The sequence below is a fragment of the Pimephales promelas genome, chromosome 12, assembly GCF_988280905.1.
Source record: "Pimephales promelas chromosome 12, fPimPro1.hap1.1, whole genome shotgun sequence".
In the NCBI taxonomy this organism is placed as follows: Eukaryota; Metazoa; Chordata; class Actinopteri; order Cypriniformes; family Leuciscidae; genus Pimephales; species Pimephales promelas.
Window position 1 is genome coordinate 2,008,448 of NC_142780.1, and position 24,877 is coordinate 2,033,324.

General features: G+C 37.7%; 1 protein-coding gene across 2 annotated transcripts; it reads left to right on the top strand.

Annotated features, from left to right (window-relative positions):
- The first annotated feature begins 1,450 nt into the window (after positions 1-1,450).
- Positions 1,451-17,460, top strand: cyb5r4 (cytochrome b5 reductase 4). 2 transcript variants are annotated; one of them, XM_039651337.2, is made up of 17 exons: positions 1,451-1,673; positions 2,655-2,773; positions 3,151-3,304; positions 3,978-4,078; positions 5,285-5,369; positions 5,585-5,620; positions 5,728-5,800; positions 7,837-7,894; positions 7,977-8,070; positions 8,151-8,183; positions 8,509-8,631; positions 10,295-10,435; positions 10,543-10,692; positions 12,603-12,753; positions 13,796-13,882; positions 14,192-14,353; positions 16,925-17,460. In XM_039651337.2, exons 1-17 carry the CDS (start codon positions 1,559-1,561, stop codon positions 16,977-16,979), a joined length of 1,737 nt encoding a protein of 578 aa, XP_039507271.2. In that variant the 5' UTR covers positions 1,451-1,558; the 3' UTR covers positions 16,980-17,460. The 2 variants fall into 2 exon arrangements, with proteins under 2 accessions (XP_039507271.2, XP_039507272.2); XM_039651338.2 differs by lacking the exon at positions 1,451-1,673 and adding an exon at positions 2,326-2,417.
- The last annotated feature ends 7,417 nt before the right edge of the window (positions 17,461-24,877 follow it).

A 24,877-nucleotide genomic window follows, 5' to 3' on the forward strand; every position in this document is an offset into this window, starting at 1 on the left:
TGCTGCCTCTAAAGCTTCACCGTTTGAGTGAAAACCAAACACACAAGAGTTATGTCTCTAATTGGCTAACGAACAAACAACTTTTACTTCCACACTCTAAAAAATGCTGGGTTGTTTTAACCCAATTTTGGGTAAAATATGGACAAACCCAGCCATTGGGTTACATTTTTAAATTACATTTTTAACCCAATGGTTGGGTTTGTCCAAATTTTACCCAAAATTGGGTTAAAACAACCCAGCATTTTTTAGAGTGCAGTGTCATTTGATCACTTTAGTAGTTCAACTGGGAAAAAAAAGCAGGAAATCAACAGTTATCAAAAGTCTTATTTTTCTTGCAGTACTCAGTGTATCGACAGTTTCTGTCATTTCTTCATTTCAGCTAAATACATTTACGCTAATCATGTAAAGCTATCCAGGCTGAATGTGTGTGTGTGTGTGTGTGTGTGTGTGTGTGTGTGTGTGTGTGTGTGTGTGTGTGTGTGTAAACACCAGAGGGCAGCAGAGCATCACTTCTACTCTCCAGACTGAGAATGTAAAACACCTCTCAATTACACATTTTAAACATAATATTCATAACAAAAACAGTTCAATAACATGTAAAAGGATATATATATATATATATTAATATGGGGGGCCAAACAGGAAATAATTGAATGTAATCCCGAATATATAGTTAAAACTCTGAATATATAAATGTAATCCTGAATATATAGTTACAACTCTGAATATATAAATGTAATCCTGAATATATAGTTACAACTCTGAATATATAAATGTAATCCTTAATATATAGTTATAACTCTGAATATATAAATGTAAATTCTGAATATATAGAGTAAAAACTCTGAATGTATAAATGTAATCCTTAATATATAATTATAACTCTGAATATATAAATATAAATAACGAATATATAGTAATATATAGTAATAACTAGTAATAACATACATAAATTAATGTAAAGCACTACTATTCAACTTGGTTTTAACAGTGCTAAATACATAAACAAGACAAGATGATACAAAAAAGACCCGTTTCAGTCTTTATCTTCAGGTCTTTAAGCTGTATCCATGTTGGAAACACCTTTCACGTGACTCATTCTGTGCAGATTGAACACAAAATATTTCTGTGACTGCAAAAAGTAAAAGATAACAATAACCAGAGGCGTTTCCCACAGCAACATTTTGCCCAATCCAAAAAAATGTAAACCTCAAGGATTCAGAGTTTGTATTTTTTTTCTGCATCCTAGTCATACAAAAATGAGTGTTTGATTAAAACCGGAAAGACATAAGAGGACGTTTGAGGTTTCACAATGGCATTCGAGCAAATTTTAAAACTTTTAATTCTTTCTTTAGGATTTAGACTTTTATTTTGAAGTTTTAACTCCTCTGAAGTAGTGTGTCATTCAGGGTAATCTCTATAGTTCAGATTAGCCAATAATAAAAGTCATGCAAGATCCGCATTTATTTATAACATAAAGCCATGCATTTGTTTGATCTGACTGATAATTTGGTGTAATATTTTTAAAACCACTCATCATAAAAGTTATATCATTGGAATGGTAAAGGAAGATGAAGAGGACTTTGAGGAAGAGGAGGAGGACGATTATTATAGAGCTGGAATCAGAGGGAACATTTCAACAGTCTTTTCTGTCATCTCCAGTGTTTTGTCGGGTGAGTTTTTATTTTTAAAAACATAATGACATAATGATTAAGAAAGAGTGTGTGCGTGGAGACAGACAGTAGCTTTCAAGCACTGGCACCTGTTTGCATTAGCCTAAAGATCAGCTGGAATAATGACCATACTCATATCCACTTCATTGGCATTATTCATCCATCGGAACAGAATTTGTTTCTGAATGTTTCAAGTTTAGTTTAGTTGGAAACATATTAAGGTTAATATAAAAATATATATGTCTGAGACTGAGAGATGCCAGAATTAAGACATGTATGTACAGTGTCTATGTATGTTAATTCAAATATTACACAGACAGAGTCAGTGATACACGCACGTGCTTCTGTTTACGTTTGGAGCTGTAAAAATAAAAAAAAAATAAAAAAAAATATATAAAAAAAAAAAATATATATATATATATATATATATATATATATATGCACAGGTTTAAAAGAATTAATATCCTTCCAAACACAATACGAAAAGTATGTAATAATTAAGAAAATATACAATTAAATAAATAAAATATGTTTATCAACTAAATCCAGCTAAATCCATCTTTTAATTTTGACGGGGCTTTTATATATTAGATTTGTCGTAAATTCGACTTTTATTTTGAAATCTTATTGGTCGCCCGAGCACAACAATGCCGTCATATTTCCGCGACAGTTTCCCCAGCGCTAGGATAGAGCTTTTATGACCGCGGTGTCATCGCTTCTGCTTATTACTTTTCTCTTATATTGGTGTGTTTTTAGAGTATCTTAATTAGACCATGTTGTCATGTTTGATAGGTCTAAATTATAATAATAATAAAGCCACCTGCCAAAATGAGGAAGTCGCGTCTCATTGATTATAACACTCCAATAACACTTCCTCCTCACAAATAAACTCCCACGACCAGTGACACTCGCTGCACTATTGCCAGTTTTTATTAATCTATGTTTAGCTCCTGATTAGTGATATCCAGTGTGTTCGGGCAGGTTTTGTCAGGAGCTGGGGTTGTTTTAGAGCATCAGAGATGTTGAACGTGCCGTCGCAGAGTTTCCCATCAGCCGGATCCCAGCAGAGAGTCTCACCAGCCGGACAGTCCAGGAATAAGGTTTGTTTTCATTGATACTCAGTATTTAAATGCGTCTTTGTCTGAATGCAGTTGTAAATATGCTGTGTCTGTATGTGTGCTCATGTTTATATTACATTGGAAGGACCAAATGTCCCCAAGAATAGTAAAACGTGAATTCGCCTACATTGTGAGGAGGGAAATTGATTAATGAACATACTAAATTCTGTTTTTTTTTTTTTTTTTTTTTTAAATATAAAAGAGCAAAAAGTTTTCTGTGATGGGTAGGGTTAGTGTAAGGGGATAGAATATACAAATCATTATGTCTATGGAGAGTCCCCTTCAAAGATAGTGGACCAGACGTGTGTGTGTGTGTGTGTGTGTGTGTGTGTGTGTGTGTGTGTGTGTGATGAATCCAGGTGGCACTGAAGCCCGGACACAGTCTGCTGGACTGGATCCGACTGACCAAGAGTGGCCGCGACCTGACCGGACTGAGAGGAAAACTGATCGAGGTGACCGAAGACGAGCTGAAGAAGCACAACACCAGGAACGACTGCTGGACCTGCATTAGAGGTACAACCTCACATATTTAAGTAGCACAATGACAATAACCATAAACTTTTTTGAGCAGCAAATCGGCATATTAGAGTGATTTCTGAAGGATCATGTGACTCTGAAGACTGGAGTAATGATGCTGAAAATATAGCTTTGATCACAGGAATAAATTAGTTTCATAAAGGACAAAAAGCGAAGCGAACTCTGTGAGCGACACTGGAGAGAGTGTGACTTTATTTAAACTTATATAAACTAATATCATTTATTTTACTGGACAGTTTAAAGCTCTTATTCTGTTGTTACGTGAAGAGTGCTGTGTTGCAGCATGCAGTATTTGTCCTGAAAAGGCTACTGAGTTAATGTGTTATCTCAATAAATTTAAGGTCATTCCTATTTTATTTGGATACATTTTAATCATCAACTTTTAAAGCACACTCTTTTAACGACTATAAAAAATTCAAACAGAAAAAACGGAATTTTGAAAAAAAAAAAAAAAAAACACAAAAAAAAAAAAACAACGTACTGTAATTTTGGAAAAAATAAGGGCCCTACGATCCCGGGATGTGTTTGCGTTCACACTGAAGGCACATTTTATGTCAATTTCCCGGGATCAGCTGTGAAAGGGGATTTTGTGTCAGGCTGTTTCGTTCTCATGTACGCATGACTTCCTGTGTTTGTGTGTTTGCTGTAGGAATGGTCTACAACGTGAGTGCGTACATGGATTTCCATCCTGGCGGGGAGGCGGAGCTAATGAGGGCTGCTGGGATTGATGGCACTGACCTGTTTGACCAGGTGAAGTCCTTGTGTGCTGGTTTCAGGAAATACTCTGTTTTAATCTTAAATGCTTACAGTGTAAAGTCACTTGTACACTATTTATAGTCAGATGATAGTTTATAAATTGAAGTCTCTAATACATTAATTGGCTATATACAATTATTTATTTCTTCATTTATTTTCATTTTAATTTTCAACTGATCATTGTTTTATTAGCTCATAAGTCTGTTTTTGTTCCTGTAAATGTATAAACAGTGAGGCCAAACCAGAGTTGCTAGTAGTTCATTAAAACATTAATTTAATGTATAGTAATAAATAACAAGTGTAATGAAATGTTTATGTGTAAAGTGAATTTATGCTTAGTGTATTTATTAACATTTTAAGAACCATTAATGTCCTTTAAAGTTGCAAAAACTTACAGTTTTGACAGCATCCAAAACATATAAATAATTTATGTATGCACAGCTTTACTGATGTACAAATGTTTATAAATACTTAAATAATCTATGATCATTGAATAAATTAATCGGAGCATTGTATGGAATTTTACTTCATTATAACATTTATTTTCTGAATATCTATTTTTACAGTATATTGTAGCTAAAATTTATTGTCACTTTAAATGTTTCTGCCTATTACTTTTTATATAAATAATCATTATTTTACCAGGGTTAAGGAGTGTAATGGTATAAATAATTTGTAAATATTTCTATTGCTGTATTGTACATTTTGGCATGTATCCAACATACAAAAAAGTTAGTTGCATGCGCATATCTACATACAGTATAAACAATAAGGACAGCCTTATTTTAAACCAGAGTTGTTAATAGTTAATGAAAACTTTAAAAAGCTAAATTAATAGTGATGAAATGTTTAGCCCTATGTATAAAGTGAATTAATCCACATTTTAGGAACCATTAAAGATTAGTTTTAGTATTTCCCATGACCTTTTAATCCCATTACTCCTAATAATAATCATCAACAAATCTTTTAAACTGCTGTACATCTGTTAGGTATGGCTAACAAGTTGTTAACAAAGAATAAAACACATTATCTAACTCTTTACATATGAGCTAAAGAAACAATAATAACTACAATGACACTGAAGACCTCACTATTTTTATCAACAATGTAAAGCCTGTGATTTATAAACTCTGAATCAAATGAAAGCTAAGAGTGTGTGGATGGTTTATAAGGGCTGTGTTCCTGTATCTGTCCTCAAAGGTGCACCGCTGGGTGAACTACGAGTCCATGCTGAAGGAGTGTCTGGTGGGCCGGATGGCAGTGAAGCTCGCTTCTGCTCCGCAAGGTACCAGTAGAAAAGACTTCAGACAGTCATCATTTTCATACAAACATATTGCCTGATGACCTGGAAATCAAATAATCAGTCGTTTCTGGGTTGAACTAATTTTCTGTTCTAATGAACAGATGCGTTTTTTTGATTTTAACCTGAAATGTTCAGAATCAAACCCAAAATAAGCTTTTTCTGAATGTTTCAATGACATGGTTCGTTGGTTATTACAGCTCAGACGGAGAAGACTGAGAGCACTCACGTGAACGGTATGACAGCAAAGCCATGTGGATGTCTAGTTATAAATGCTGAGAATGCCAACGACGACTTTGACTCATGAGGAGTAATTGTGTGTTTGATGTTCTCTTTACACCAGGTTTGTCTGCTCCTCCACCCTTAAGACCGGAGCCGCTATCTGCTCCTCTCCCTGCTAAAGATCATCGCCCTCGGTGTGTTTGACTTTTATTATATCACTGAAATCTAGGCTATGACATGATTCCTTCTGACAGCACAACAACGACATTCCCAAGTATTCATATTATATCTGAACAAACTGTGGACAAAAATTCAACTTACTGAAAGGTGTCCACGGACAGGCACAGACTTAATGGGATTGTTCACCCTATAGTAGTTATTTTAGTTGATAAAGCTATATATATATATATATATATATATATATATATATATATATATATATATATATTTATTTATTTTTTTAATTTTTTTTTATTTCAGGCAATGGCACAGAATGTACAAGGCAGATAAAATATTGTTAAAGGATTAGTTCACTTTTGAAAAACCTTTTGCTGATAATTTCCTCACCCCCATGTCATCCAAGATGTCCACGTCTTTCTTTCTTCAGTCGAAAAGAAATTAAGGTTTTTGATGAAAACATTCCAGGATTTTTCTCCATATAATGGACTTCAATGGGAACCGGATGGTTCAAGGTCCAAACGAAAGTTAATAACAGTTTCAGATGCAGCTTCAAATGTCTTTAAACGACACCAGACGATGAATAAGGGTCTTATCATGCGAAACGATCGCTTATTTCAAAACTTATTCCAAAAATGTAACTTTTCTAAGGACAAATGCTAGCCTTGCTCTGTATTGTGAGGCGCATTTGTAACGTCACGTAATACGTAATTACGTTCAAAAGGTCACGGGCGACGTAGCCGGAAGTACAGAATCAAAATCGTCCGACATCTTTGTTTTTCCTTTTAATTCCTTTTTTTGTAAACGGTGTTTGAGTTAGTTTGCACGTTCAACCTATGCGTTCAACTTGTAAACACTCTGACTCTGTACTTTCGGCTACGTCGCCCGTGACCTTTTGAACGTAATTACGTATTACGTGACGTTGCAAACGCGCCTCACAGAATATAGCAAGGCTAGCATTTGTCCTTAGTAAAGTTACATTTTTGGAATAAGTTTTGAAATAAGCGATCGTTTCGCATGATAAGACCCTTATTCATCGTCTGGTGTCGTTTAAAGACATTTGAAGCTGCATCTGAAACTGTTATTAACTGTCTTTTCAACCTTGGACCGTCTGGTTCCCATTGAAGTCCATTATATGGAGAAAAATCCTGGAATGTTTTCATCAAAAACCTTAATTTCTTTTCGACTGAAGAAAGAAAGACGTGGACATCTTGGATGACATGGGGGCGAGTAAATTATCAGAAAAAGTTTTTTCAAATGTGAACTAATCCTTTAAGTCATACAGTGCAAAAAATAAACAAAATAAACAAAAACAGAACATAAAGGTTTTTTTTGTTGTTGTTTTTTAAACTGACAATCAAATTCTGCCTGAAAGGGAGTGGGAAGAAGAAAACTTATTTAATCTCACCCCAGTAAATATGGATATTTTTCTTACTCAACCGCATTGCTTTGCTTCAGAAGGCCTTTATTAACCCCATGGAAGCCGTATGGATTACTTTTATGACGGATTGATGTAGGGCCGCAACTAACGGTTATGTTAATAATTGATTAATCGGACGATTATTTTTCAATTAATCGGATAAAAATTCTATTCGATTTTTTTTTGCACCTCGCGGCGCTCTCTCACGTCCCTCGGCCTCGTCCTGCTCGCCACGAGGGTATTTATGTGTAAAAGTACTTTAAAAAGTGCAAAAGCCACACATTGAGTTTTACTAATATCAATATTTGCATTGTTTTTAATGATAATTGCTGATGGCAAGTTGACAACCATGATTAATGGGAAAAAAATATAATGTTTTAACACAATTTTTGTTAAGCCAAATTTACACAGACATGTTGCTCAGATGTGAAGATATAAACTAAAAACATCTGAGACCAACTAATTGAAAATGACATTCGTTGACAACGATTTTCATAATCGATTTTATCGATTAGCTGTCGCAGTCCTAGATTGATGCACTTTTTTGGGGGTTTATTGTGCTGTCAGTCTTACGGCACTCTAAAAATATTAGTATTTTATTCAAATTAAATAGCTTTTGTTTTTCATCTCTAGGTATGATTGGTTCCAGACAGATGCCACTGTCAATATCGTTGTTTACACCAAGCGAAAGGTTGGTAAAGTGCAGTGGTTATGTGGTTGTCTTCTCTCAGATGTAAAAGGAAAGTCAAACGCTATTGTTCTCCCCTCACCAGATTCCCAGCTCCGGCTGTGCAGTTGTGGATCTACAGGGCGAGACTCTTCGGGTGGAGATGCTCTTGGGGAAGATGTCATACCTTCTCTACTGGCGTGAGTCTTTCACCAGACATGAACATTGTTGTGTATCTGCTCACTCAGTTATCAAGTTGATAACACTGTTTCTTTTTCAGGTCTGTCCAGTGAAGTTCAAGGATGTGTTGATGGTGAGTAGTATGTTAAATTAGACATGCTTTTTTGTGTTAAATCTAGATCTGTTTTGAAAATTATCTGTACAAAACATAACCCAGTGTGGCAGTACCACTATCTTATATCACTGTGGTCCTTTGAAATGTACAGTACCACAGTGATGAGTCATTATATTTACTCCAAAGAATACCATGGTGTTACTATGAGACATATCATTTAAACATAGTAATGCCATGGTGCTTTTTGTTGCTTTTTTATGTTAGTAAATTGCAGAAATAGCCTCGAAGATCAGTAAATTTTCTTTTTTTGAGTAAAAGTTTCTTTATTTGTCTCTGCTTATAGTCCAGACGGCCCACTCTGTAGGAAAAGTGCAGGTGTGTCTGCGCAAATCTGTTAAAGACAAGTGGACGAAAGTGGGGCAACCACTTGAACTCCATGACACATTTACTCAGAGTAAAGATCGTGGTGAGTAACTCAATTGTCAGACAAGGATCTAAATGAAGTTTGTAAAGATAAAGGTAAATAGGAACTAGGGATTAATCGCACCCAAAATAAAAGTTTGTGTTTACATAATATATGTATGTGTAGTGTGTATTCTTAATTTGTATATATAAACACACACATTAATGTATATATTAAGAAATATTTGCATGTATATACTTTATATATATTTATACATAATTAATATTATATATAAATATACATATTTGATATATTAATTACACATTTTTCTTAAATATATACATGCTGTGTGGGTATTTATATATACAAATTAATTATGCACACCACACACACATATATTATGTAAACACAGACTTTTATTTTGGATGTGATTAATCACGATTAATCGTTGCCCATCCCTAGGAACACATTTGAGAAATAACATTGTTTTGTAACATACCATGGACTAAAGGGGTACCACAAGGCTCGGTGTTGGGCCCCTTATTATTTGACTTATATATATTATTTACTGCTGTGCTTCTAATTTGGTCATCTTTAAAAATAAATTTAAACAATAAATACTGTTTTGTGGCTCTTTAATGTGTCGTGACAGATCGCTGTAAAGCTGCTCGTGATCCGATCATCTCTTCCTTCTAGTTTATTTATAGCATCAAATAAACATGTATGAACATAAGGAATGTTGTTTTAACCGTGGAAAATTCATCAGTATATTCTGTTTTTCAAGTGATCAGATCCTCATTGCATTTATTTTTTTCTAATTTCTTCTTTCTTTCCTGTTTTATGTGAAAAGTTTTTGTTGTAATATGCTGCTAGGTCTCTCTCTATCTCTCTCAAAAAATCTAAGAAATAACTTAACCCTCTGGGGTTGTTCGTTTCAGAGTCACACTCGGGGTGTTCGGGTCCAAATGGACCCAAAGGGCGGGATTCATATTTAAAAAAAAAAAAATCATGATTTTTTTTTTTTTTACTCGTTTTTTTATAATATTTTTTCTTTTCTTTTTTGGTGTTTTGAGAAAATTTCAAAAATAAAAAAACATTTATAATTAGTATTAATGCAATAATTATGACAAATTGTCCCCCCATTGATCATAATAGAAAAAATATTAAAAAAAAAAAAATTATATATTTTTTTTAAAGCTTTATTTCATTTTAGAGTCAAGCCTAGGCCTCATAAAAGCAATTTTTGAAATGAGATGGATGCCATCTGGTGGACAAACTGAGCATTTTAAAAATGCAAAACACATGTATAATCTGAATTTTTTGGTGTGTTTGTGTATAAAAGTGTGTTTGTGTGTGTGTGTGTGTGTCTGGATGTGTCTTTTTGCACTCTTGATGTTTTATAGATTCACCCCTTCACAGGTGTGTGCTTTTTTCAATTTGTAGATTTTACGCACAAAAAAACTCAGTATTTTCACATTTTTTCCAATTTCCCATTCATTTTCCATGCGGGTCCATTTGGACCCGAACACCCCGAGTGTGACTATTTTTTTTACAACCACTTAGACTACTCACATCCTGTCCCCAATTTTTGGGGGTGTTCAAATACCAAATACCAACAAAGTCACCAAATTTCAGACCATTCCAAAAAAAATCTTTAAATTCTTCGGATCCATTTGGGCCGAACAACCCCAGAGGGTTTTAAAGATGAATATGTGTTTCATCACAGGGCTCTTCTACAGGGAATGTGTGTTGGTTTCAAAAACAGAAGTCACACATGACACGCAGGTCTTGCGTTTACAACTTCCTCCAGGGTCACGTATGCAAGTGCCTGTGGGGAGACACGTCTACCTCAAAACGTCCGTCCAGGGTAATCGTTCACCTTATGTCACGCATCGAATGCTCTTCTACTCTAAAATAACCGAATGGAAGGTGGCCGGTGTTCAGCAGGCTGGTGTTGTGTGTATTGGTGAACAGGTTCAGATGTCGTGAAACCCTACACACCAGTGGATCCGACACTAATACCTCCCGCACAATCCAGTGCTGAAATGGGCTCAGACGTACATCTCATGATAAAGATCTATCCTGACGGAGTGTTGACCTCACACCTCGCCAGCCTTCCTATTGGTTAGTATTTCTCATATCTATTTTACCTGGATGGAAAGATTATGTGCTTTTGCTTCAGGGCTGGGCGAAATTCATCCGTTCAGTTAATCATTTGGAATAACTGGGACTGGATTTACTGAATTCAAATACATTCAATAGGGGTGATGATGGCGCAGTGGATAAGACACATGCCTTTGGTGTGAGAGACCCGGGTTCGAATCCACTGTGAGACACCAATGTGTCCCTGAGTGAGACACTTAACCCCTAGTTGCTCCAGAGGTGTGTGACCTCTGACATATTTAGCAATTGATAAAAGCGTCAGCTAAATGAATAAAAGTCTTCTGGGATATTCCACCCTGGTCAATAAATATGCCTGTGAGACCTATAAAATCTCAACATGAATGAACAAATAGATAATAAATGCATAAAAAATGTATTAATGCATATATTTTGTCACTAAACAAAAATGATGCCCTTTTTTCAGTTAACTTTAAGTGTCTTATATTTCAATTCCATTTCCCGTTTGATACCTCAGTTGAAACTAGAATTGAATTGGATTTTTTTTATGTCTCAATTAAATTCCAAATGGCACTCGACCCTGTTTTTCCACATACAGTAAAAAACAAATGTGTAAATAAATGAATAGTACATCCGTACTGACAGTTTCACTTCCGGTGATGTGTTGTATGTGTATTGTTATATCATAAAATCACTTGTCACAGCTTTAATATATCAGTTGAATTTGATCTATTTTGTCTATTACCTTAGAAACATCACTTCTAATAATTGTATGTTCCAGGGTTGCGTTTCCCAAAAGCATCGTAAGCCTAAGTTGATCGTAAAATTGATCGTACGAATGATCTTAATATTATGTTCTGTTTCCCAAAAGCATCGTAACTTAAGTAGCACTTGAAAATCTTCGTAGAACAACGAGTGCTCTGGAGTAATCGTACATCCCCAAGTGCATCGTAAGGAGACAACCGGCAGATTACACTTTTATATAGATTCAATAGATTACACTGCAACGTAGTAGCCTATAATATATAGGTTTTGATTGTACACTTTGTTGTACTCGTGTTTTGTTTAAATGAATAAATTAAATATTTAAAAAGGGAAGAAAAAAATAGAAATAAACATCTAAATTATACGAATGAACAAAAAAAAAATCATAAAATAAGTAATCTGGGAAATATGCTTTAAAGACTGGGCAAAATAGGGATGAATTCAAAAAAATCTGTCAATGAAAAACCAGCCATGGATTGGGCATTTCTCGCGGACCTCCTTCCCTGATCTTTGAACATGGGTGCAGTTTGTTTGCAGCATTCCTTATTTGTTTAAGTTCCTTATTTGTATGGTGTCCTTTAAATGTGTTAAAAATAAAATCTTTGTTTCCCTCTATCTCCTCTGGAAGGGCATTAATTTTATCTTTTTTGAAAGGTAGCCTATCTTCTCTTGTTTTTGTCAGCCTGTATAGGTGTTTTATATCCATATAGACTTGTCTTGATTTCTAATCCACAACAAATGACGATTATTAGGTTCAACGTTTAGAATACGACTCCATATAAGGTTATATTTCAGCACTTCGCGAATGGATAGCGACGCTTAAGTAGCACGTAGAACGCGTTCTCGCGCGTGCATGTTTGGAATACACACGTGGAATTGCTGCGATCGTTCGTAACCTTGCACGTAGAGAGCGCTCTTAAGAGCTAAGATACGTCGTTATCGGGAAACCCAGCCCAGATCATTTGCACCTGGTATCAAAGTTCCCTATAATTTCTCTAAAACATATATTTATTGAACTTTGATGGTTGAAATTTCTCTGATTTAAGAACATTTCTTATCACGTTTTACCCTTTTTCCTGTTTGAAAATAGCCGTGAGAGCTTGAATCGCAAGCGTCCGTAGCTCATGTGCTGTGTTTGTGTGTTCCAGGAGCCGCTCTGTCAGTGGGCGGCCCCGAGGGCTCCTTCACGATGCGTGTCCTGCGGGACGTCACTCATCTCTACATGTTAGCAGCCGGCACAGGATTCACACCGATGGCTCGCCTCATACGACTCGCCCTACAGGAGCTCACATCAGTCAGGTCTGCCCACACTCAGCATTTGTCACATAAGTCACCATTTAAATGAAAAAAGTCAATTATCCTTAAGTTCACACAGGTGTCCTATAGAGCTGGGTATTGACACAAATTTCACAATTCAATTCGATTTCGATTCAATATTGATTATTTCTGATATCAGTTACTATAAATGGTAAATTTTCTCAAGGAAATCAAATCTCTTAACTAATGCTGTAAACTATGGGAGTCTAGTTGTAGCCTATAGGCTTCATTCGCCTAATATGAAGGTAATAATGAACTGTTTTGTAGCTATACAAACACTTAAATTACACTTTTATTTATTTTTAAAATAAGAAGATTATATGAAATATAAACATTTAAATGGTGGCTGTCATAAAAACTTGCCAGATTTAATCAAAAATGCATTAAATATTGAAGAACATTAAGATTATAATGCATATTTAGCAAAATGTTCCTCTCTAGAGTTATTTTTTCTGAGGTAAATATGACGATGCATGACATTGATTACAAGCTGTTTAACTGACGTCTTTTTACGGTTGAAACACTGATTGAGCGAATCAATGTGTCATGATACGGATTTGGATAAGTTGTACTCTATGTTTTAACACACTTTCAGATGCCCATTCATGTTTATTAGGCGCTGTGACTGGTATTATACGCCTTATTCACGGCAGCGCCATCTTTGATTTTTAATGAGAATGAAAGCGAGGCTGTGAGGGATAGACTTGCATCTCTTCAATGGGCTGTACTGTTATTTAATGTGTTTTCAGTTTGTTCTGCTCATGAAACACTGGAAAAATATCTTTCCAAGAAATGTCAGTTGACAAAAAACTCCCGACAATGTAAGCTGTGGAAAAGTGTAAGTAATCTAGCCGCTTTATTCAGCTTTTACAGCGGATGCCATTGGAAACACGGTAAGTCTATCCCTCACAGCCTCACTTTCATACCTGTCATGGCGCTGCTCTCAATAAGGTCTATTAAGCCGGAAGAGAGATCAGCGCTGCATTCAAGCAGGTGTGTTGTTTATGTTGGGGTGTCTTTTCAGAAAAGTCAGGCTGATGTTCTTTAACCGTCAGGAGAGGGATATTCTCTGGCGCTCTCAGCTGGATGAACTCAGTGCGAAAGAGGACAGGTATGATTTATCACATCGTTTCTATCAGAAGCTTCTCCGTGCGCTTGGTCACATTCAGCCTTGCGCTGTGAGATCCTGTGAGCGAAGTACAGTCATCTCAGTGGGAATCTGTATTTATGACTATAAAATTGTTCATTTTCGTCAAGTCACTGTTTTTTAAATTGCACTTTATACATTACTGAACGTTTCAAATCAGCTTCACAGTAAAAGTCGATGTTGCAAAATCCCTGAGTTTTGAAACGCCTGTGGTTTGAGCTGTAAAGAGGAAGAGCTGTTCAGAGCAGTGTTCGTCATGTGTGTGTTTGTTAGGTTTGAGGTGGAGTACGTTCTGTCAGAGCCTGCGGACTCATGGGAAGGCAGAAGAGGACGGATAGATGTGTGTGTGCTGCAGAACTTCCTCGAGAGACCAGACAACTCCAAGAGCTTAGTGTGTGTGTGCGGCCCGACTGGATTCACGGAGCTGGCAGTGCAGTGAGTCATTTAATGGTTTACACATACACACACACACACACACACACTCACTCTCTCTCTCTCGCTCTCTCTCTCACACACTTACTCACTACACTAATTCACTCACTCACTCTCACACACTCACTGATTCACTCGCTCTCTCTCACTCATTCACACACACACTCTCTCTCACACACTCACTGATTCACTCACTCACACACTCACTCACTCTCACTCGCTCACACACACACTTACACACTCACTGATTCACTCACACACTCACTCACTCATACACAAACTCACTGATTCTCTCTCTCACTCACTCACACACACACTCACTGATTCACTCACACACACACACTCACTCACTCTCACACACTCACTGATTCACTCACTCACACACTCACTCTCACACACTCACTGATTCACTCACTCACACACTCACTCATACACAAACTCACTGATTCTCTCTCTCACTCACTCACACACACACACTCACTGATTCACTCACACACTCACTCACTCGCTCATACACACACTCACTGATTCACTCACTCTCACTCACTCGCTCACACTCTCACTGATTCACTCACTCACTCTCACACCCTCTCACATACTCACTCACTTACTCACTTACTTGCTCACACAAACACTCACTGATTCACTCACTCACTCTCACACCCTCTCACATACTCACTCACTCACTCTCACACCCTCTCACATACTCACTCACTCACTCACTTACTTGCTCACACAAACACTCACTGATTCACTCACTCACTCACTCGCTCACACACACACTCACACACTCACTGATTCACTCACTCACTCTCACACTCACTCACATACTCACACACATACTCACTCACTCACTTGCTCACACACACACTCACTGATTCACTGATTCACTCACTCACTCACTCACTCACTCACACACACACACACACACACACACACACAGTCCCGGACGAGTCTATCACTCACACGACTTCTCAAACAAACCACACATTTATTGGCGAGGTTTTTTTTTCGATATCTCAGCTCTGGAAGGGTCTAGAGCCTCCATTGTTGCACTCAGGCCCTCTATCAGAATCCAGAGTTTTGCGAAGATTGGGGATACTTAATTTTTCGCCCAAAAAAAAAACGTAAGGGGTACACCTGTCGTTTTTTTTTCTGGTCGAAATTTTGAGTTTCGACATCTCAGCTCTGGAAGGGTCTAGAGCCTCCATTGTTGCACTCAGGTCTAAGGCTCACGGCCCTCTATCAGAATCCAGAGTTTTGAGAAGATTGGAGATACTTAATTTTTCGCCCAAAAAAAAAAACCGTAAGGGGTACCACTGTCGTTTTTTTTTTTCGGGTCGAAATTTTGAGTTTCGATATCTCAGCTCTGGAAGGGTCTAGAGCCTCCATTGTTGCACTCAAGTCTATGTCTCATGGCCCTCTATCAGAATCCAGAGTTTTGAGAAGATTGGGGATACTTAATTTTTCGCCCAAAAAAAAAAAACGTAAGGGGTAAGGTAACACTGTCGTTTTTTTTTCTGGTCGAAATTTTGAATTTCGAAATCTCAGCTCTGGAAGGGTCTAGAGCCTCCATTGTTGCACTCAGGTCTAAGTCTCATGGCCCTCTATCAGAATCCAGAGTTTTGAGAAGATTAGGGATACTTAATTTTTCGCCCAAAAAAAAAACCGTAAGGGGTAACACTGTCGGTTTTTTTTCTGGTCGAAATTTTGATTTTCGATATCTCAGCTCTGGAAGGGTGTAGAGCCTCCATTGTTGCACTCAGGTCTAAGTCTCATGGCCCTCTATCAGAATCCAGAGTTTTGAGAAGATTGGGGATACTTAATTTTTCGTCCAAAAAAAAAAACAACGTAAGGGGTAACACTGTCGGTTTTTTTTTTCGGGTCGAAATTTTGATTTTCGATATCTCAGCTCTGGAAGGGTCTAGAGCCTCCATTGTTGCACTCAGGTCTAAGTCTCATGGCCCTCTATCAGAATCCAGAGTTTTGAGAAGATTAGGGATACTTCATTTTTCGCCCAAAAAAAAACGTAAGGGGTAACACTGTCGTTAATTTTTCGGGTCGAAATTTTGAGTTTCGATATCTCAGCACTGGAAGGGTCTAGAGCCTCCATTGTTGCACTCAGGTCTATGTCTCATGGCCCTCTATCAGAATCCAGAGTTTTGAGAAGATTGGGGATACTTAATTTTTCGCCCAACAAAAAAAAAACGTGAGGGGTAGCACTGTCGGTTTTTTTTCTGGTCGAAATTTTGAATTTCGAAATCTCAGGTTTATAAACCTGAGTAATGGCACCATCTAATCAAAAATAGCACAAATTTCAATTTGGAAGCCTTGCCTATAAACAAAATATGTTTGAATGGCTTTAAATGGGGACATACCTACTATTGTAACATAGATTTATGAAAAGAAATGGGTGAAATATTAAAATTCCAATAAAAATACACACATTTGGCAAAAATGATGCTGTTTGAATCACCGAAAACTGTCTAAGGACACATAAGTGTTAATTTATGCTTTATAATGGTTTATTTACTGCTCGGCTAATGAATTGCTTGTCTCTCTTGTTGTATCCAGATTGGTCAGACAGCTGGACTTCAGTGAAGAGGAAATCCACATTTTTCAGGGCTGATTGAGACATGGATTTCTGTTACACATCTCTATGCATATAACATGCACTTTCCAGTTATAATGAAGCTGCGACAACCATTCAACCACATCGTCTTTTCATTTGTGGAAATCCAATGTACAATCAAATGCGTGCACTTATAGATCCTTGTATAACACTGACATCACCACAGAAGCTCTCGCTCTCTTAACTCACCAAACCAGTCAAACACCAGAGCGTTCACGGCCTTAAGCAGAATCGATCCGCTAGTTCTGTTCTTACGTCGAACTTCAGGAGTCGTGCTGTCATAATGCGTTGGCCATTCACACGGTCCATGTGTAATGCAACTAAAGCATAACTTACTTTCAACTAGTTTTATTGATGTGTCAGTAAATCAGGGTGCAATACATCAGTCATGTACATCAAGTATAGTTATCGCTGTTTGGAAATGCTAATCTGACTGCCAAATAAATAAGGATTCTTGGTAACAAATTTCTTAATGCCTTTACCTATGATGCATTCATAATGTACATTATAATGCATGATTTTTTTATATATAAATAATTGTAACCAATGTTAAAATTCATTACAAATATTTTCAGATAGATGTGAAATTGGTTGTTTGTCATGTGTTTCATGCTTTTTTAAGGTATAACAATGAATGGATGAGTATTATAACTGGTTACAATTATTCATGAGACCATACAAGGCATATAATTAATGCAGTAAACATACTGTTGTAATGCATTATATATACTGTATATAGGCTTTAAGTGATTTTCTGTTTCTTTTATCTCAGAATATGTGCAGATATTGCTCTAATATGGAGTGCAAAGTGGATATGTTTTGTGCCTGTAATGCTGGCATCTGCTGCTCTGATGTCTTATAGCAAAGCACTTTTCTGTTATTCAAGCAGACCATGTTGTTCTGGACGTATCTGATCATGCAATGTGTTTATTGTTTGTTACTTAGGATGAAATGTGTTTGAATGCTTTGCTGTCCAAATATTTATTTTTAGAAGAAAGCTCTGAGATGTGAATGACTGTATAAAATTGATTATTATTTGACTCCACAGTCATCTTCATACAAACCACTGATGGCTTCCAGCAGCTTTCACAGGATTTCCTCTTTGAAGGGGGAGATGGGATATGTGGCATTAAACTGTCCGGAAAACAGAGAATACAGTGAATTAAATGGTTTTAAAGATGTTAATTTTGTCTTGAGACTCGCTGATTAAATGAAATGCACCTTTAGAGGATCGATGTTGCTGTCTGTCTATCTGTCTGACACTAGTCTTCCCATACATTACAGGGAGATGTATTCAGTGAAATCATCAAATAACATTCTTACTTTTAAGGTAATTACCAACTAACAAAATATATTCCAAAAATGTTTTTCATACTTTCCTGGTAAGTTATGAAAACATTATCTTCAAAACACCCATATAAATCATTAAAACACCCACAAAAAACATTAACCCTCTGGGCTTCTTTGGTCAAAAATGACCGAAAACTGTTACGTTTTGAAATGTTTAATTTTTTTGCTTGATCGGATCGGGCTGAAACTTGGTGACTTTTGTTGTATTACCTATATGAACACACAAAAAAATCAAGGAGATGATTCTGATTTGTTAAAGGGTCGTAAAAAAAAAAGTCACACTTAGCTTCCTCCTGGCCAAAAATGACCGACATAGGAAATGAATGGGAAATACGAAAAAACAGGAAAACTCAGAGAAACTTTTGGTGGTACAAGCTACAGATCAGCAACTGTGCAGAAAAAAAAGTGTACAGCAATGAAGGGGTGACACTCTAGAACATCCAGAGTGCAAATAAGACCCCCCCACACACACACACACACACACGCGCGCACACAAACACACACACATACACTTATAAACTGGCAAGACTGCACCAGCAAATTTGTAGAATATGAAAAATAAAATCAATACATTAGAAAAAAATCTTGCTCAAATGCGCACTCACACACACACGCACACAGACATGAGAAATCATGTCTAAACCAACAAAAAGAATGAAAAAAGCCTTTCTATGTATTTGAATAGGAAGCTATAGGCAGCCTACAGGCTGTACAGGACATTGCACACATGTAACTATTTTTGAAAGCCACTAGGTGGCGCTCTTCTACTTGAATTATTATTTTTTTATTAGCTGACACTCTATTTTGATGTGAAATGTTGTATTTATTGAAAAAAAATAAAAAAAAATATAAAAAAAAAATATGTATATTAATTCTAATGGACAAAATAGCTCATAAAAATTATATAATTAATGCAAAGTATCATAAAAAATTCTAAAAATTCTAAATAATAATCAGAAAATATTATAGAACTAAAATATATTTGAATGGTTATCCTGGGAAGAAGTAAAGTTAAATTTTAAGGCTTCGTCCGTTTTTGACCGGGAGGAAGCTAAGTGTAACCCATTTACGAAGAAGCCCAGGTGCATTATGCAACATTTCATGTTAAAATACGTGTTTTTCTAACCCATTCTTGTTTAAACACTTGCCTGATGGGCTGAATGAGTCCTTCTCTGATCACTGCGATCGCCTCTATAATCCTGTACAGTGAAATAAATAAGAGGGATTCGGGACGGGTTTGAGACTGGTGTGACGTCACGCGCGTTCACATCAACTGGCGATGTCTGGCAGGATTGTGTATTCGCCGCCATTCTCCGTATCAGTGAAGACGACTCCAGCGACACAACTTTGAATCCATCTTCTACTTTTGTGGAAAGTTGACTAAAGACACCGGCTTGTAGTTCATTCCAAACCCCAACGCAAACTCCACGTAAGACAAAGAAAAGAAAACTTGTGTCTGTCCAGTGCCAGATGTCGGAATAAGACGAGAGTCATCATCGGGAAGCTTTCAACAAACGGAGAGATCTCCGGCCGGCTCTCAGAATCCAGAGTTTTGAGAAGATTGGGGATACTTAATTTTTCGCCCAAAAAACAAAAACGTAAGGGGTACCACTGTCGGGTTTTTTTTTCTGACCGAATTTTTGAGTTTCGATATCTCAGCTCTGGAAGGGGCAAGAGCCTCCATTTTTGCACTCAGGTTTAAGTCTCATGGCCCTCTATCAGAATCCAGAGTTTTGAGAAGATTGGGGATACTTAATTTTTCACCCAAAAAAAAAAAACCGTAAGGGGTACCACTGTCGTTTTTTTTTTTCGGGCCGAATTTTTGAGTTTCGATATCTCAGCTCTGGAAGGGGCTAGAGCCTCCATTTTTGCACTCATGTCTAAGTCTCATGGCCCTCTATCAGAATCCAGAGTTTTGGGAAGATTGGAGAAACTTAATTTTTCGCCCGAAAAAAAAAACGTAAGGGGTACCACTGTCGTTTTTTTTTTTCGGGCCGAATTTTTGAGTTTCGATATCTCAGCTCTGGAAGGGGCTAGAGCCTCAATTTTTGCACTCATGTCTAAGTCTCATGGCCCTCTATCAGAATCCAGAGTTTTGGGAAGATTGGAGAAACTTAATTTTTCGCCCGAAAAAAAAACTGTAAGGGGTACCACTGTCGTTTTTTTTTTCGGGCCGAATTTTTGAGTTTCGATATCTCAGCTCTGGTAGGGGCTAGAGCCTCCATTTTTGCACTCAGGTCTAAGTCTCATGGCCCTCTATCAGAATCCAGAGTTTTGGGAAGATTGGAGAAACTTAATTTTTCGCCCGAAAAAAAAAAAACGTAAAGGGTACCACTGTCGTTTTTTTTTTCGGGCCGAATTTTTGAGTTTCGATATCTCAGCTCTGGAAGGGGCTAGAGCCTCCATTTTTGCACTCAGTTCTAAGTCTCATGGCCTTCTAATAGAATCCAGAGTTTTGGGAAGATTGGAGAAACTTAATTTTTCGCCCGAAAAAAAAAAACGTAAGGGGTACCACTGTCGTTTTTTTTTCGGGCCGAATTTTTGAGTTTCGATATCTCAGATCTGGAAGGGGCTAGAGCCTCCATTTTTGCACTCAGGTCTAAGTCTCATGGCCCTCTATCAGAATCCAGAGTTTTGGGAAGATTGGAGAAGCTTAATTTTTCGCCTGAAAAAAAACCGTAAGGGGTACCACTGTCGTTTTTTTTTTCGGGCCGAATTTTTGAGTTTCGATATCTCAGCTCTGGAAGGGGCTAGAGCCTCCATTTTTGCACTCAGGTCTAAGTCTCATGGCCCTCTATCAGAATCCAGAGTTTTGGGAAGATTGGAGAAACTTAATTTTTCGCCTGAAAAAAAAAACGTAAGGGGTACCACTGTCGTTTTTTTTTCGGGCCGAATTTTTGAGTTTCGATATCTCAGCTCTGGAAGGGGCTAGAGCCTCCATTTTTGCACTCAGGTCTAAGTCTCATGGCCCTCTATCAGAATCCAGAGTTTTGGGAAGATTGGAGAAACTTAATTTTTCGCCCGAAAAAAAAAAAACGTAAGGGGTACCACTGTCGTTTTTTTTTTTTCGGGCCGAATTTTTGAGTTTCGATATCTCAGCTCTGGAAGGGGCTAGAGCCTCCATTTTTGCACTCAGGTCTAAGTCTCATGGCCCTCTATCAGAATCCAGAGTTTTGGGAAGATTGGAGAAAATTAATTTTTCGCCCAAAAAAAAAAAAAAACGTAAGGGGTACCACTGTCGTTTTTTTTTTTTCGGGCCGAATTTTTGAGTTTCGATATCTCAGCTCTGGAAGGGGCTAGAGCCTCAATTTTTGCACTCAGGTCTAAGTCTCATGGCCCTCTATCAGAATCCAGAGTTTTGGGAAGATTGGAGAAACTTAATTTTTCGCCCGAAAAAAAAAAAACGTAAGGGGTACCACTGTCGGTTTTTTTCGGGCCGAATTTTTGAGTTTCGATATCTCAGCTCTGGAAGGGGCTAGAGCCTCCATTTTTGCACTCAGGTCTAAGTCTCATGGCCCTCTATCAGAATCCAGAGTTTTGGGAAGATTGGAGAAACTTAATTTTTCGCCCGAAAAAAAAAAAAAAACGTAAGGGGTACCACTGTCGTTTTTTTTTTCGGGCCAAATTTTTGAGTTTCGATATCTCAGCTCTGGAAGGGGCTAGAGCCTCCATTTTTGCACTCAGGTCTAAGTCTCATGGCCCTCTATCAGAATTTGGGAAGATTGGAGAAACTTAATTTTTCGCCCCAAAAAAAAAACGTAAGGGGTACCAATGTCGTTTTTTTTTTCGGGCCGAATTTTTGAGTTTCGATATCTCAGCTCTGGAAGGGGCTAGAGCCTCCATTTTTGCACTCAGGTCTAAGTCTCATGGCCCTCTACCAGAATTTAGGAAGATTGGAGAAACTTAATTTTTCGCCCAAAAAAAAAAACGTAAGCAGTACCACTGTCGTTTTTTTTTCGGGCCGAATTTTTGAGTTTCGATATCTCAGCTCTGGAAGGGGCTAGAGCCTCCATTTTTGCACTCAGGTCTAAGTCTCATGGCCCTCTATCAGAATCCAGAGTTTTGGGAAGATTGGAGAAACTTAATTTTTCCCCCAAAAAAAAAAAACGTAAGGGGTACCACTGTCGTTTTTTTTTCGGGCCGAATTTTTGAGTTTCGATATCTCAGCTCTGGAAGGGGCTAGAGCCTCCATTTTTGCACTCAGGTCTAAGTCTCATGGGCCTCTATCAGAATTTGGGAAGATTGGAGAAACTTAATTTTTCGCCCAAAAAAAAAAACGTAAGGGGTACCACTGTCGTTTTTTTTTCGGGCCGAATTTTTGAGTTTCGATATCTCAGCTCTGGAAGGGGCTAGAGCCTCCATTTTTGCACTCAGGTCTAAGTCTCATGGCCCTCTATCAGAATTTGGGAAGATTGGAGAAACTTAATTTTTCGCCCAAAAAAAAAACGTAAGGGGTACCACTGTCGTTTTTTTTTTCGGGCCGAATTTTTGAGTTTCGATATCTCAGCTCTGGAAGGGGCTAGAGCCTCCATTTTTGCACTCAGGTCTAAGTCTCATGGGCCTCTATCAGAATTTGGGAAGATTGGAGAAACTTAATTTTTCGCCCAAAAAAAAAAAAAACGTAAGGGGTACCACTGTCGTTTTTTTTTCGGGCCGAATTTTTGAGTTTCGATATCTCAGCTCTGGAAGGGGCTAGAGCCTCCATTTTTGCACTCATGTCTAAGTCTCATGGCCCTCTATCAGAATTTGGGAAGATTGGAGAAACTTAATTTTTCGCCCAAAAAAAAAACGTAAGGGGTACCACTGTCGTTTTTTTTTCGGGCCGAATTTTTGAGTTTCGATATCTCAGCTCTGGAAGGGGCTAGAGCCTCCATTTTTGCACTCAGGTCTAAGTCTCATGGCCCTCTATCAGAATTTGGGAAGATTGGAGAAACGTAATTTTTCGCCCAAAAAAAAAACGTAAGGGGTACCACTGTCGTTTTTTTTTTCGGGCCGAATTTTTTAGTTTCGATATCTCAGCTCTGGAAGGGGCTAGAGCCTCCATTTTTGCACTCAGGTCTAAGTCTCATGGCCCTCTATCAGAATCCAGAGTTTTGGGAAGATTGGAGAAACTTAATTTTTCGCCCCAAATAAAAAAAACGTAAGGGGTACCACTGTCGTTTTTTTTTCGGGCCGAATTTTTGAGTTTCGATATCTCAGCTCTGGAAGGGGCTAGAGCCTCCATTTTTGCACTCAGGTCTAAGTCTCATGGCCCTCTATCAGAATTTGGGAAGATTGGAGAAACTTAATTTTTCGCCCAAAAAAAAAAACGAAAGGGGTACCAATGTCGTTTTTTTTTTCGGGCCGAATTTTTGAGTTTCGATATCTCAGCTCTGGAAGGGGCTAGAGCCTCCATTTTTGCACTCAGGTCTAAGTCTCATGGCCCTCTACCAGAATTTAGGAAGATTGGAGAAACTTAATTTTTCGCCCAAAAAAAAAAACGTAAGGGGTACCACTGTCGTTTTTTTTTCGGGCCGAATTTTTGAGTTTCGATATCTCAGCTCTGGAAGGGGCTAGAGCCTCCATTTTTGCACTCAGGTCTAAGTCTCATGGGCCTCTATCAGAATTTGGGAAGATTGGAGAAACTTAATTTTTCGCCCAAAAAAAAAACGTAAGGGGTACCACTGTCGTTTTTTTTCGGGCCGAATTTTTGAGTTTCGATATCTCAGCTCTGGAAGGGGCTAGAGCCTCCATTTTTGCACTCAGGTCTAAGTCTCATGGGCCTCTATCAGAATTTGGGAAGATTGGAGAAACTTAATTTTTCGCCCAAAAAAAAAAAACATAAGGGGTACCACTGTCGTTTTTTTTTCGGGCCGAATTTTTGAGTTTCGATATCTCAGCTCTGGAAGGGGCTAGAGCCTCCATTTTTGCACTCGGGTCTAAGTCTCATGGCCCTCTATCAGAATTTGGGAAGATTGGAGAAACTTAATTTTTCGCCCAAAAAAAAAACGTAAGGGGTACCACTGTCGTTTTTTTTTCGGGCCGAATTTTTGAGTTTCGATATCTCAGCTCTGGAAGGGGCTAGAGCCTCCATTTTTGCACTCAGGTCTAAGTCTCATGGCCCTCTATCAGAATTTGGGAAGATTGGAGAAACGTAATTTTTCGCCCAAAAAAAAAAACGTAAGGGGTACCACTGTCGTTTTTTTTTTCGGGCCGAATTTTTTAGTTTCGATATCTCAGCTCTGGAAGGGGCTAGAGCCTCCATTTTTGCACTCAGGTCTAAGTCTCATGGCCCTCTATCAGAATCCAGAGTTTTGGGAAGATTGGAGAAACTTAATTTTTCACCCCAAATAAAAAAACCGTAAGGGGTACCACTGTCGTTTTTTTTTTCGGGCCGAATTTTTGAGTTTCGATATCTCAGCTCTGGAAGGGGCTAGAGCCTCCATTTTTGCACTCAGGTCTAAGTCTCATGGTCCTATATCAGAATCCAGAGTTTTGGGAAGATTGGAGAAACTTAATTTTTCACCCCAAATAAAAAAAACGTAAGGGGTACCACTGTCGTTTTT